This window comes from Platichthys flesus, chromosome 2, assembly GCF_949316205.1.
Source record: "Platichthys flesus chromosome 2, fPlaFle2.1, whole genome shotgun sequence".
Taxonomy (NCBI): domain Eukaryota; kingdom Metazoa; phylum Chordata; class Actinopteri; order Pleuronectiformes; family Pleuronectidae; genus Platichthys; species Platichthys flesus.
In genome coordinates, this window is record NC_084946.1 from 18544103 (window position 1) to 18556863 (window position 12761).

The 12761-nt window shown below is 42.2% G+C and overlaps 2 protein-coding genes across 2 annotated transcripts; both read right to left on the reverse strand.

Annotated features, from left to right (window-relative positions):
* Window positions 1-1291: 1291 nt before the first annotated feature.
* On the reverse strand, window positions 1292-4960 carry hyal1 (hyaluronidase 1). Its single transcript, XM_062404074.1, has 4 exons — window positions 4824-4960; window positions 3637-4544; window positions 3447-3536; window positions 1292-2376 (listed from the first exon to the last, which is right to left on the reverse strand). Exons 2-4 carry the CDS (start codon window positions 4540-4542, stop codon window positions 2050-2052), a joined length of 1323 nt encoding a protein of 440 aa, XP_062260058.1. The 5' UTR covers window positions 4543-4544; window positions 4824-4960; the 3' UTR covers window positions 1292-2049.
* A 1048-nt stretch (window positions 4961-6008) lies between these two features.
* On the reverse strand, window positions 6009-11051 carry hyal2a (hyaluronidase 2a). Its single transcript, XM_062404086.1, has 4 exons — window positions 10782-11051; window positions 8594-9566; window positions 7965-8054; window positions 6009-7127 (listed from the first exon to the last, which is right to left on the reverse strand). Exons 2-4 carry the CDS (start codon window positions 9521-9523, stop codon window positions 6735-6737), a joined length of 1413 nt encoding a protein of 470 aa, XP_062260070.1. The 5' UTR covers window positions 9524-9566; window positions 10782-11051; the 3' UTR covers window positions 6009-6734.
* Between the last annotated feature and the right edge of the window lie 1710 nt (window positions 11052-12761).

Genomic DNA, 12761 nt, shown 5'->3' on the forward strand with positions numbered 1-12761 from the left:
ACAACGCTCCATTAATATTATCCCTCTTTTCCATTCGAACAGTGGGAGTGGATTTTTACGCTGCCGCGGTGAAAAACAACTATGAAAATGACAAACAGTGTTGAATGTCAGTCACTATAAGACGCCTGTCATGTTTATTTTTCCTGCCATTATCAGTAACTGCAGGTATATTTTGTGTTTTAGGGATGGCATTATATTTTGTCCTTGGTCTCTGAATACTAATTAGTCTATTAGGTTGGTCTTGTTTAGAAAAACTGCACAATCAACCTAAAAGACGGATTAGTCTTTTAAAAAAGCGCAGGCTGCAGATATGTCTCCACAGCTTTGACAAAAAGCATCCGTGACCTCTTTGTTTCCTCACGATCCAGCCAATGATGATAAAGCCGGATATAGGAAACAGCGAGGTCTTGTGGAAGTCCATTTTTCCAGCCCGCCGAAGCCTCTCGGGGACAAAGGGTGGAAATTACAATCAACCACAGCAGGCTATCAGACTGTACAAGCCACTTGAAAAATCTATCAAACGTCCCCCTGTGCTCTGTCAGGTTCGGAGTCATTGAGGGTTATTTCACAGCGGGGGAAGGCAGCTGCAGCAGAGGTGAAGTGTAAAGGTCTCTCAGTCAAATAAGGTTTTATCATCTGCACAAGTTTGAACACAAACACTCAGACTCTGATGTTACTGCCTTCCTTCAGGTTAGCTGTCTCACAGCACCACCTGCTGGACATAAACATACCACAACAAACATTTTAAAGTAAAGCCTCACCAAGAAGAATTCAGATTCTTTGCTTTGGTAAAAGCAGCGAAAAGGAACATACAAATGTTCGATTACAAGCGAAGATTTTACTGAAGTACAAAAGTATTATGAGCTTAATATACTTAGAATGGCCTCTTAGAACAGTTTGTTTTATAAGATTAGTTTATGGTTTGATAATCCCCTGATGTATATTTGTAAGCAGGTTTTTACATGTATCTTGTCAAACTTTTTTCCAGATGTTTAAGTATTTAGGAAAAAATAATATTTTATTGGCAGATAAAATTTGGACTCCAAAGTAATTATAAATGTCAATTTTTATTTAATTCCAGCTAAAATCTCACAAACTTCTTAACAGCAGTACTTCAGGACTTACTTTTTCACAATCGAATAATGGAAATATTCTTACCAAATTAATTGGGGTTTGAAAAAGAGAAAAAAAAATCTATGACTTTAGAATGACATGTATAATTATCAAATGAGAACAGCTACAAAAGCAATACAAGGACATTTATAAATAAACAGTTCTCATAGCCGAATACTTTGAGAGAATCAGATCTACTGACATGTTGTTTTATTAGGTCTGGTCATACATAGAATATTGATCATAACCAACTCTAACAGCATATTTATGTTTCTGTTCAGTCAGATCAACATGAAAACATCAACACTCCAGGTAACAGACAACAAAAGTAGTGTAACAGGCAATCTATGATGATTTACTGTCTTATAACAAACATCAGTTTATTGGTAACAATATTATTGAAAATAAAAATGTTAAGATGTCATCGGACCACATTTAAAGACATTTAAATATACTTTGAATAATCATTTGTGTCTGAAACATTTTTCCACTCACACAGATGAGGTAATTAGCGTCAACATCCTTGAATTACATCCATTAGATTCAAGCTTGTAGAAACTTTCCCTTTTCAGCAGGTAAACTAGAAAACATGATTCCCTGTGTAAAACTCTGCACATACCGGTAATGTAGTGTGAAGATCAAACATACAAATACATTTACAGTAAGATAATTATTAGAGTGGAGAAGACCTAAAGTGGCTATAGTAAAGAAAGAAAAGACAAGAATTAAAATTATCCTCCATTTAAACTAAGGAAAGTCATTAATTAAGAAAACACATAAGTCAAAGATTGGGGACACTTAAATTGACAAGAGATGATATGCAGCAGAAAACGTCCTGTGGTCTAACAAGCCCCAGTGGACCGTTTTCACACTTTACTACATTTATTAGACCAGGGTTGTCTTTGTATTACCTAGGTTTCCTCACAGGAAAGTCTCTCACCCCCGGGTCGGCTTGGAGCAGCTCTTACCTCCCCACCCCGGGAAACAGCTGCACTGAAACTTAGACGTCTCGAATGTGACCTTGTTGGCCCTCATCCGTCCCAAAACTCTGTATTGTCTCCTCCCGTCCGGCCCCTCCTTAGACACCAGCTTCCACACAGCTGGGTCCAGGTGCAGGTAGGCCCTGGAGGCCGGGTTCCTCCTCTGACACCGGCCCTGAGACGAACACAGCATCTGGCTGCACAGGGTGGCGGCTGCCGTCACATTCACCAGGTAAGGACCCAGCGTCTGATCGATGTAGAATTTGACAGCTTCACATGTGGCCTGACAACACAGAGGAAACAGAAAATAGTTTACACCTTTGTCATCATTTTATAGTGTATTTTTTGTTAGGAGCTTAATGTTGTGCAGCCGGGTTTAGCTCATTCGTCTGTGCCAGATCTCCACTGTTCACAAACACATCATTGGGACTAACTGTTTCCTCGCTATCAACATGTACGGCAGTGAACTCACTTCCACAGAATAAGGCCTTGGAAATAGCAACTTTTATTTTTCCAGTCAGTAGTGTGACACAGAATCACCCACACTGATCGGCCTCCGTAAAAAGGAGAAGTGGTTTTAACTTTGCTTGCAGATCAGTGTATTTTTGACTCAAGTGAGGTCATGGAACATATGACTGTACATTATTCACCTGTCAGCCGAAACATTTAAATCAGTTTCTACAGGCGATAAGGAAATCATCACCGCTTTCATTGTTTTAATGTTTTTTCTTAAAAGAGATAAATGACCCTGAACACATAAAGTTCCACATAACTTTTTTTTAAAGTAAAAAATCTCCCTTTTTAACAATAAAAGAGCAAAATCTGTTAACTTTGTCTTACCCCCCCCCCCCCCCCCCTTTCTAAGTTCCTATTCATGAGAGGCCAATCAATCCTCCCGGTTGCTCTCACACATATCACACTCTGGTAACAGTCAGATGTGAGCTGAAGTGTAATTTACACAATAACTCCTCCACTTCCATCGTCATTGCTGCTGCCCTCATCTCCATCAGACATTTTCTTTGGTATAAAAACTTTAAACATTAAAGCACCTTCCCATTATTCTAAAAAACTGTTTCTTCTAATCAACGTTGTAAATGTTGTGAATCTGTTGATGTGTTCAGCTGCATGCGGCATTAAATTTGACTGCTTGAATAAAACCTCCTGAGGTGGAGAGAGGTTGTGACACAAGCTTTAACAACCATTTCAAAATGGTCCTTTTTTGTTATGGTCCTTTCTGACGCCTTCACACTAATATGAATTGCATATAGGTTTGAGATGAGAGATGAGAGGGCACAGTCGGTAAACCAGCGACTGTGCCGTTTATAAAAAGTGAATCATAGCTCTTTATTCTACCTTGGACTTGGAGAAGTTATTGTCGCCCCACAGGACCATCCCCGCAGACCCTAGAGCAGCGCTCTCTCCGACGGTGTAGACCAGGTGCTCCTGCAGGAGGAATACAAAAATGAAATAACAGAGGATTGAAAACAATGGGGGGAGGGTAAGAACCCCTAAAGAGCATTGAGTTCAAACGACAGCTACTTGCCAGCGAGAGGAAATCGAGCGAGTACGTGTAGACGATGCGGCTGTAGGCGTACACGGGCGGTGCTGAGGGGGTCACCTGAGCCCCCACCCTCATGGCCTCCAGGATGCGGTGGTGCGTGTAGAGGAGCACTTCTTCGCTCTGGCCTCGCAGGTTGAGGCTGAGGTAGATGTCAGGATACAGGGCAGAGGAGCAGTTCCACAGCCACAGCAGCTGGTCGTTCCTCTTCATCGCTACAGCCGGACACTCCCCTGAGTAGCTCATTTCGTTGCCCAAATAGTTGTAGCAGTCCGGGAAACCGTAGTAGCCCCACAACCCGTTTGGTCTCTCCTCCTGTCCCAGTTTCAGCGTTTCCTCCATGAACGCTCTCCCTGCTTGCTCAAACCTCAGCCGGGCCGCGGCCTTCACCTGCGCGGGGGTCCAGTCCGGGTGCTCTGCCCTCACCAGCGCCATGGACGCATCCTGGTACACCAGCTTACTGTCCCAGTTTCTCTCCCACACAGGATTCCAGCTCTCCCAGTCCACCACAGCCAGACCCTGAAATCCCCTGTCTGGGATGTAGGTGCGGATGTCTTCAGAGGCCGCCCTGAGGTGCTCATCAAGACTGGCGTTCTGTGGGACCCCGCCATTCACAGCCTTCCCTTGGCCGGAGTACCAGGGATACAGACCCAGCTTTTCCGTATAGAAGATGGTGATGTTGTCCCCCATGAAGGTTTGGTTCAGGTTCTGGGCGATGTCAAAGGTCCCCAGGTTGAGGTCCACGCCATACTTGGAGAGGCAGTTGTGAGTGGGGGCGTTCCACACGCTCAGGAAAGGCACCTGGGAGAAAGAGGATGTTTTCAGCCGCAGCCCTGAAACAAGGCCGAGCAGACTGCAGAGCAGCAGGATTGGAGGAGGATAGGAACTCATCCCTGCGGAGAAAAGAGGACGAGAAGTGCTCAAAGAAAGACGTGAGAGGTTCTTGCAACATTGAACCCTGTTGCGTTTGAGAGGATGTGAGGCAACTTTAGACTGAACGGTCAAATTCCTGAGCAAATAAAGTCTCATTCCATTTTAAGAAGCTTCACAAAGGCACCAAGAACTTCAGCTTGTTCTTTCTTTATCAATCCATGATTTTCCATAAGATCCCGTGTTTACAGATGGAATAAGCTCTAAATGTACTAAAGACAAAATGACAAACACTCACTTACCTGTTCAAACCACGGGCAAAGCTTGTTTGTGTGTGTGTGTGTCAATCTGCAGTCACATGACCAGAATCACATGAAGGAAAATAAAACCAGAAGTAGTCACAGGTTTTTTTCCCCCTCAACAACCAATGAGAGGAGACATGCAAATCATTTCCATGGAGCGTCGGTATTTAAAGCCACAGGGACATTAGAGCCTGAATTATCCCTGACTCAGTTATCCCGGGGGTTCAATAAAACACATGAGAGAATATGCGGGGGGGGGGGGAGAGAAGCCATGATGAACTCTTCCACCTCCAGATTTAAATGAAGGCCTGCTCAACTCTTAGAAGCAGTAAAAAATAACTCTTGGTTTAACAGCACCCTACAATTACATGGGGAGGGGGGGGGGGGGGGGGGGGGCGGCAGCCGACAAGATGTGTCCCTCCCTGAGGACGTGCTGGCTCTGGCTCCCCTCAGAACCCAAATGAGACTTGTTTTCACCATCAAGCTTAATTCTAACCCCTGAAGAGGAAGTTATATTTGTGTTTCTGTCTTTGCTTGTTTTTCAGCAGGATTTACGCAAAAAAAGAACTTTACAAGTTTCCACAAAACTGGGGAGGAAGGATGTGGATGCATACAAAGTGTCAGACCTTGGACATTTTTTACCACTTCTTTCGAAAAATAAGAGATTGGATGCTTTTTTGATATATTTTTAGAGGATTCAAATGTGGTTTCATAACAGGACTGTTGGCCCAGAGTGCAAAACCACTTGTAAATCTTTATTAAAATATGATCCACAAACTATCCCAAAATCTGCTCTGGTTTCATCCTCCAGGTTATTGCCATGTTTTTGCCTGCCTTTGCCAAAAAGTTCTAAACTCATGATCAAGAAGCTGCTTGGGAGGTCAGGGACAAAAAAAATGTAACTTTGGTGCTGACTCAGATCAGAGGGCAGATCCAGGACTTGTTTTCACTTTCTTCAACATGGCAAGATCAGTAGTTTTAGACATTTTCAGCAATTTCCCAGGGAATATGTTGTGGATCTTGTCTTCGGCGCACCTCCAAGATAATAATCCAGATCTTCCAGGGGACAGTTCCAGTTATTACAGCAAGCAATACAACCATTGCTGTATAATCTGAGAACCATCTGTTAAACCTCTAATACTTAAAATGCAATCGTGATGGTTGTTTTTCAGAGAAATTACCCAATAAGTTTAACAAAGAAGTTTATTTACTTTGAAAAAAAGTCAAATTTGAGAAAACAGCATGAAGACAGAGGTGATAATGTCAGTAAAACTGTGGAACATAACAAAGTGTCAGAAAAGTATCTCTTAAGGTTTGTGCTTCTGTAATCAAATAGCTGCTTTTGAGCATCAATGGAGTCATGTAGTATTTTAAGAGAAAACTACTAGTAGTCATGTTTTTGACATAAAAATCTGAAAATATCATACAAAACTACTTAAAAAATACATTCAAATAAATAGTAACACTTTAATTGTTGCCATTAGAAAAGGTCATGAGAGAGGCCATGTTGAAAAAGTCAAGGCACTTCAAATCATATTGTGCTATCACCAGATGAAAGTGAATCAATTCCACTTTCACCACACAGCGACCGACATCGTCGACTCCTTCACCACATTTCCTCTGCAGACGTGCTCCCTCTGAGAAACATGGAATTTGACACTTTGGGAAACAGTGACCGAGAGGAAACCGAGAGCAAAATGTAAACAAGGTCATTTCCAGCGAGCCCTCTATTGTTTTTTAAAAGATTAAAAGTTATAAACAATTGTAAATTTGCAATTTCCACAGTGTTTGTTATAAGGCTTCACTTTGTGTCATCCATATTTTTTACAGCATTTCCAAGAAAAGAATATGACACCCCTCTGCTCTGATATGTTGACACACACGATGCGGCTGTCTACTGTTTATGCTGCATTAACAGAGGAGCAGAGAAATAATCAGTAAGATCACACATTGCAGTGCTGATGCCGTGGTTGGAGCCGCCCCCCCCCTCTGGTGCAGGGGGTCCGTCAGATCGCAGGCCTCCCCCCGGTAGCCGCTGAAGCACTGGCACTGAAACTCGGTTTGGAACCTCGTCATCTCGGCTTCGCCAAGCTCACCCGTCAGTGTCGGTAGGCCGCTCAGACTGGTGATGCTGTGGGTGAGGGGGTCCAGGTGCAAGTAAACATCGCTGTCTGGGTTTTTGCGCAGACAGCGGCCGTGTGAAGCGCACAAGGTCTGGCTGCATAGCTCCGCTGCTGTGGAGACGTTGAGGAGGTATTGACTCAGCGGCCCTCGGAGATACGCCTCAAGGTCGGAACAGCTGTTCTGGAGAGGAAAGGAGAAGTCACTCAGCTAGGTCAACATTCCCAGTTTGGCTTATTCTCCTTCATACACATACGGCTGAGATGACCTAAGGAAGTTTAAAAGAAAGCTCAACATTTTTTTGTGTAGTATTAAAGAAATGATTCATTCATCCTTAATATTTCTAATGAAGTCACACATGCAACATGAGCCATAAATCTGTTGATTCAAAACAAACTGTTGGGAAAAATAAAGCTTTTAGTACATTTAAAGATTTAATTATAGAATAGAATTGAGTAGAATAAAAAAAGTCTTATTGTCGTTTTAATGTGAAATGACTGGTAGTGAGTGCAACTCCTGGTTGGTGCATTAAAGTTAAAATAAAAGATTAAAGAACTTATTGCACAAAATATATGCATTCATATTATGCATAATATGAATGATGTCTATACTATATTTATTACTTCTACCCTGTAAAACAAATGAATACAATATTTACTTTTACATTGGAAATGACTAGTGTTGTTTCAAAAGAAACATAAGAGTTTTATCTGCAATTAATATCTGTCTATCTTCTGCATTTTTTCCTTCACTAAAAGATTATATTTGTATTCATGGTTGGCTGATTTGAAGATTTCAAATTAAAATCAGCCCAAATGCGTCATTCATGTGACTACTGCAGCCTCTTTGAAGCTGAGCCCTGAGGAGTTTGAATTAGTTATCAACTGACTGCACACATGACCAACAAGAGCATCGGGTCGAAAACATTCCAGATGATGATGTTTGTGTTCACATTTGTGAATTGAGTCTGAGTGAGGTTAATTCGTTTGTTTGTTTTATGAGTGGTGTGGTGGTGCTTACTTTGCTGCTTGCATAACCTGCATCTCCCCACAGGATGATTCCAGCTGCTCCCAGAGCCACGCTCTCCCCGATGGTGGAGACCAGGTCAGTCTGTAAAAGATGACACAGCATTTGAACCCCATCACACTTAACCTTTTGCATTTCTGACAGCAAAGGTCAAAACCAGATAAATGAGTATCACCGTAACAGGGTCAGATTGTTAGAGTCCCATGCTACTGTGTCTGAAGTGCAGCATGTTCATTAACTCATAAGGAAACGGTGTATAGGGTGTAAGCAAGATTTTCAACTGGACCAACACCCATCCTGTCAACATCCTGCACACACGAGCGAGAGGTGCTGGGGTGTCTCTCCGCTCCAGGAAATGACTGTGGCTGTCGATAAAGAAGAGCTTGGCTATAGCTCCATACAGCAGGCACTGATCGGGGGAGGGGCTGAAAGTTAGAGCCACACTGTGATTGAGAGTTAACCTTTGAACAATAAAAGTCCATATCAGAATTGTGCCGTATCATACATGACCATCACATCAGTCATTTTTAAAGTTCGAGAGAATGATGGACAAGAAAAAAACAGCTGATAAGGAAGAAAAAACTAATTCAGGACCGGTGGAATTTCTAAAGTTAGAGCGTCACCTCCGTCAGCGTCTCCAGAGAGTTGGTGTAGGTGGGCTGCGTGTACACAAAGACAGGACGCGCCAGCCCATCGCCTGATGAGGCCAACCGCATCCCCTCCCTCACTCTGTTCCGGACAAACTGACGTCCGGAGGAAGAGGAGCGCAGCACAGTGCCCATGTAGATGGATGGGAAGAGGGCGGTGCTCTCGGTCCACAGCCATTTCAGCTGCTCGTTGCGGGCCACCTCCACATCAGGGCAGCGGCCGGTGTAGTTCTCCAGGGTGCGTCTGTAGTCGTGGTTGTAGCAGTCGGGGAACAGGTAGAACCCCCACAGCTGATTGGGTCTCAGGTTCTTAGCTTGCTTCAACGTCTCCAGCATGAACTTCCTGGCAGACATTTCAAACTCCTGCTGGGCTACTTTTGTCACCTGCTCCGGAGGCCATGTTGGGTTCTTCTGGCGCACCATCTCACGAGAATGTCTGCGGTAAATGTCTTTGTGTTCCCAGTTGCGTATCCAGAGTGGGCGCCACTCCTCCCAGTCAATAACGGCCAGACCTTTGGCCCCTGGCTCACGTATGTACTTCTGCACACTATCTGGCATCCTCTCCAGGTGCTGCGTGAGACTGGCCATCTGTGGCAGCCCCCCGTTCACCGCCGTTTTATCTGCCTCGTAGTAGGGGTACAGGCCCAAGCGGTTCTTATAGAAGATGGTGAGGTTCTGTCGGACAAAAGCCTCATTGGGTGAGGCCACGATCTGGAACTGGTCCAACTGGAAATCAATGCCATGCCGTGGGCCACAGTCCTCAGTCGGGGCATTCCAGGCGAGGAGCAAAGGCTTTTGGGAATACAGCGGCCATTGCGTGGGTTTCAGTCCCAGAGCACAGAGGCTGTCCCACAGCAGGACAATAAGCAGCAGTACTTTCCAGTCAGACAAAGTCCAGTACAACATGTCTTCTGATGTGGATTGACAGAAAGGACCGTCACTCTTTGCTCTATAATTCACACAGAAGAATGAAATGTTTTAGATTATTGTAATAAAAAAATTCCTCAGCACATTCATTCATAAAGTCAGCATTTCAAAAAAAATAGTGGCAATATCAAACTTCAGCAGTGGTAGAAGAATTGACTTCAAAAGTAAAATAACATTAACAGAGAGTAAAAATACTCTATTACAAATAAAAAAAACTCCATTCAAACCTTGAGTACAAATATATTAGCATCAATATAGTATATGAAAGGACAATATTTCCATTTGAAATATAAGTCGTATATCTATAAAGTAAAATAAAGTGGAAATACGCCGGTACAAGTGACTCAAAATTGTACTTGAGTACAATACTTGAGTAAATGTACTTAACTTTAGTAATGTAATAGCCTTACCTTGACCAAATGCAACACTTGCAGTGTATTCAATCAATGTGATGATTTGGCTATTTTTGTGCTGAAGGAAAGTTTTGAATGCAGTACTTGTAAAGGAGTATTCCTACTCTGTGGTAACTCAGCATCTTTTAAATGTTCAAATTCCTAATTCTTATCATGCAATTCAAAGGCTAATTACAGAGTTTAAATCCTGTTTACACTTTATATACTAATTCTACTCTATTTACACTTTTTAGATTTCCTTGTGTTTGTTTTGCATGTTTACTTTTTTTATTACTGTATTTGTTACTGTTGCCTTGGCTGCTGCAACCAAACACATTCCCGTGTTCAGGGACATATTAAGGATCATCTTATCTTATCTTAACTGATCTTATCTTATCTTCTTGTCACTTTTACTCGTGTAGACTAATCTTACACCACTTTCACTTATTAAACATGAATAACCATATTAAAATCCCCACCGGGAATTGTACTCAAATACAATTTTTGAGGTACTTGTGTACATGTACTTCAGGTTTTTTTTTCCACCACACATCTACTAATCAATAAAGAAAGGTACAAACTAACTTCGAATATTTGCTGTACGATCGGATCAATACTAAAAACACGTCCTGAGTAAATAAAGACCAAAACAATCTGAATCCTGATTTACATCCTCAAAAGTATTCTCCCCATAGTGAGTGAAGACCTGAACACGTGACATGTTGTGTTCCAGCTGCGGATCAAACTGTTCGAGTTTAACGAACCGGACTCAGAGAAACAATGAATGAGTAAAAAGACGAGAGAAGTCCAGTAACAGTGAATTGACAGCAGCCTCCCCCTCTTACCTTCACTTGCAGGCTGAGGAACCATTCCCAGAGAAAGAACACACACAGGAGCCCGCTTCTCCGGAGCTGCCTCACAACAACCAGGAGGAACCCAGCGGGAGCATTGTTTGAGGAGAAGGACGGAGACACAACGAGGAGGCGTTTCACCTTCGAGTCCTCTAGTCCCCGCACCGTCCTGCTGCCAGTGGAGAAAGTGAACCTACCCCCTGCGACGTTGTCAGAGCCGGAGCCCAACCACTTTCAGGATGTTCCATTCACGCGGCGGGGGGGGGAAACAGAGGGGGGAGCGGCGAAGCGGAGCGGACGTACCCACACCCCCCGTCCGCGTGTGCGATGTCCTGCAGCGACGTGTTGCTTCACCTCCTTCTCGTGACCTCGGACCGAGGTTGGCTCGATTTTATCTGTGTTTTTAAGGTGAACATTACAGCGATGCCCCCCCCCCCCCGGTCCTGGTTACAGCCGCGGACTGGACGAGTCCGAGGAGTCCGAGGCATCCAGTGTCCAGACACGAGTCAGATTGATGAGAGGTCCCAGCAGCCACATGGCTCCAGAGTCAGATCATACCACTAATGATCAGCCTTCTACATTACACTCACATGTCGGCTTATAAATAACTTTTTACACTTCTACAAATGTGTACTGCAGGAAAAGAGCTGCTGCATATTGGATATCCCAAAGAATGGACAATTGCAAAAAAATAACACAACCTTGATGCCTAGCTTTGTGTTGCCCATTTTGAGAACATCATACAGAGTATTATTTCAATTTTTAATTGTTTATAGTACATCTATTTGTATTCATATTTCTACTTCTTCTTTTACTCATTTTCCAAATGCACGGATGCCTCATTGTGCTGCTGTTTCAATTGCGTTTATTTTTCATGCATTTCAATGGGAAATCCAACTGCTAAAGGGTCAGTGTGTAAGATTTAGGTGAAAGGGATATTTAAACTTATATTTTTAAATATATTTATCTTTACAAATATCTACAAATCATGGGAGGAGTAATTTACTGTGAAAACAAGCAATGAATCATCATGGTCCTTTAAGCACCTGCAAACCGGTTTCAAATGTGTGACTCTTTGCATGGGTGTGATTTGATCAGATTTCACTGAAAGGTAAAGTTAAAAAAAAATCAGTCATGGGATCCAGATTGTTATATAATAATGAGATTATAATTATAATAATCATATCGTGATTGTAATCAGATTATGATTATAATACAAAATTCTGAATCCTATAACAGACTTTTATCCTATGATTAGTCGGTGTTAACAGAGGACAAGGTTCTTTCAAGTTTATTGCTTCAAAGTAGAAGGAAAATCGAATCCAAAACCACAAATACTGCAGTTCTCATATGAGAAAGAAGTATTGTTCTAAATTTGGCAGATTTAATGTTGAAGTCACTTCCCATATTAAGAAAATGCTAAAAAAAATGAAAAAATAACTTTAGCCTGTTGCCAAAAACTCCTGGTGGACAATTCAAATCCAAAAACAATGTTTAGTTTAATGCGAGGGAAGCAGGGAAAGTTCTCCTGAACTTTGAATAGCATTGTTCTTTTACCTCACTGTGTTTACATCATCTTCCATCTGTACTTTCTAGTCAATTATTCCTTCATTTTGCATGGAAAACACAAAACACATAAATTGTGGGGCAGTGTTTTGATCATTCACAAATTGTTTCATGGGAACCAACATGGTTAAGTAGTAGTGGAAGTATATCAGATCTACTTAAGGTGGTAATAGTACCAATACCACTCAAAACTCGATCATAAGTGTAAGTTACAATTCTACTAAAGAAAATTTGAAGAAGTATGATCCAAAAAAACACTCTGAAATAGTATCATAAACTAAAAAAGATCAAAAGAGCACTAAAATGTACATAAATACACATCCCTAGAGTGAAATCCCTTTTCCAGGTCAAATGATGAATGCAGGTCTATTAGCTTTAATGACTTGTAGTGCTGCCACTTAAGTAACT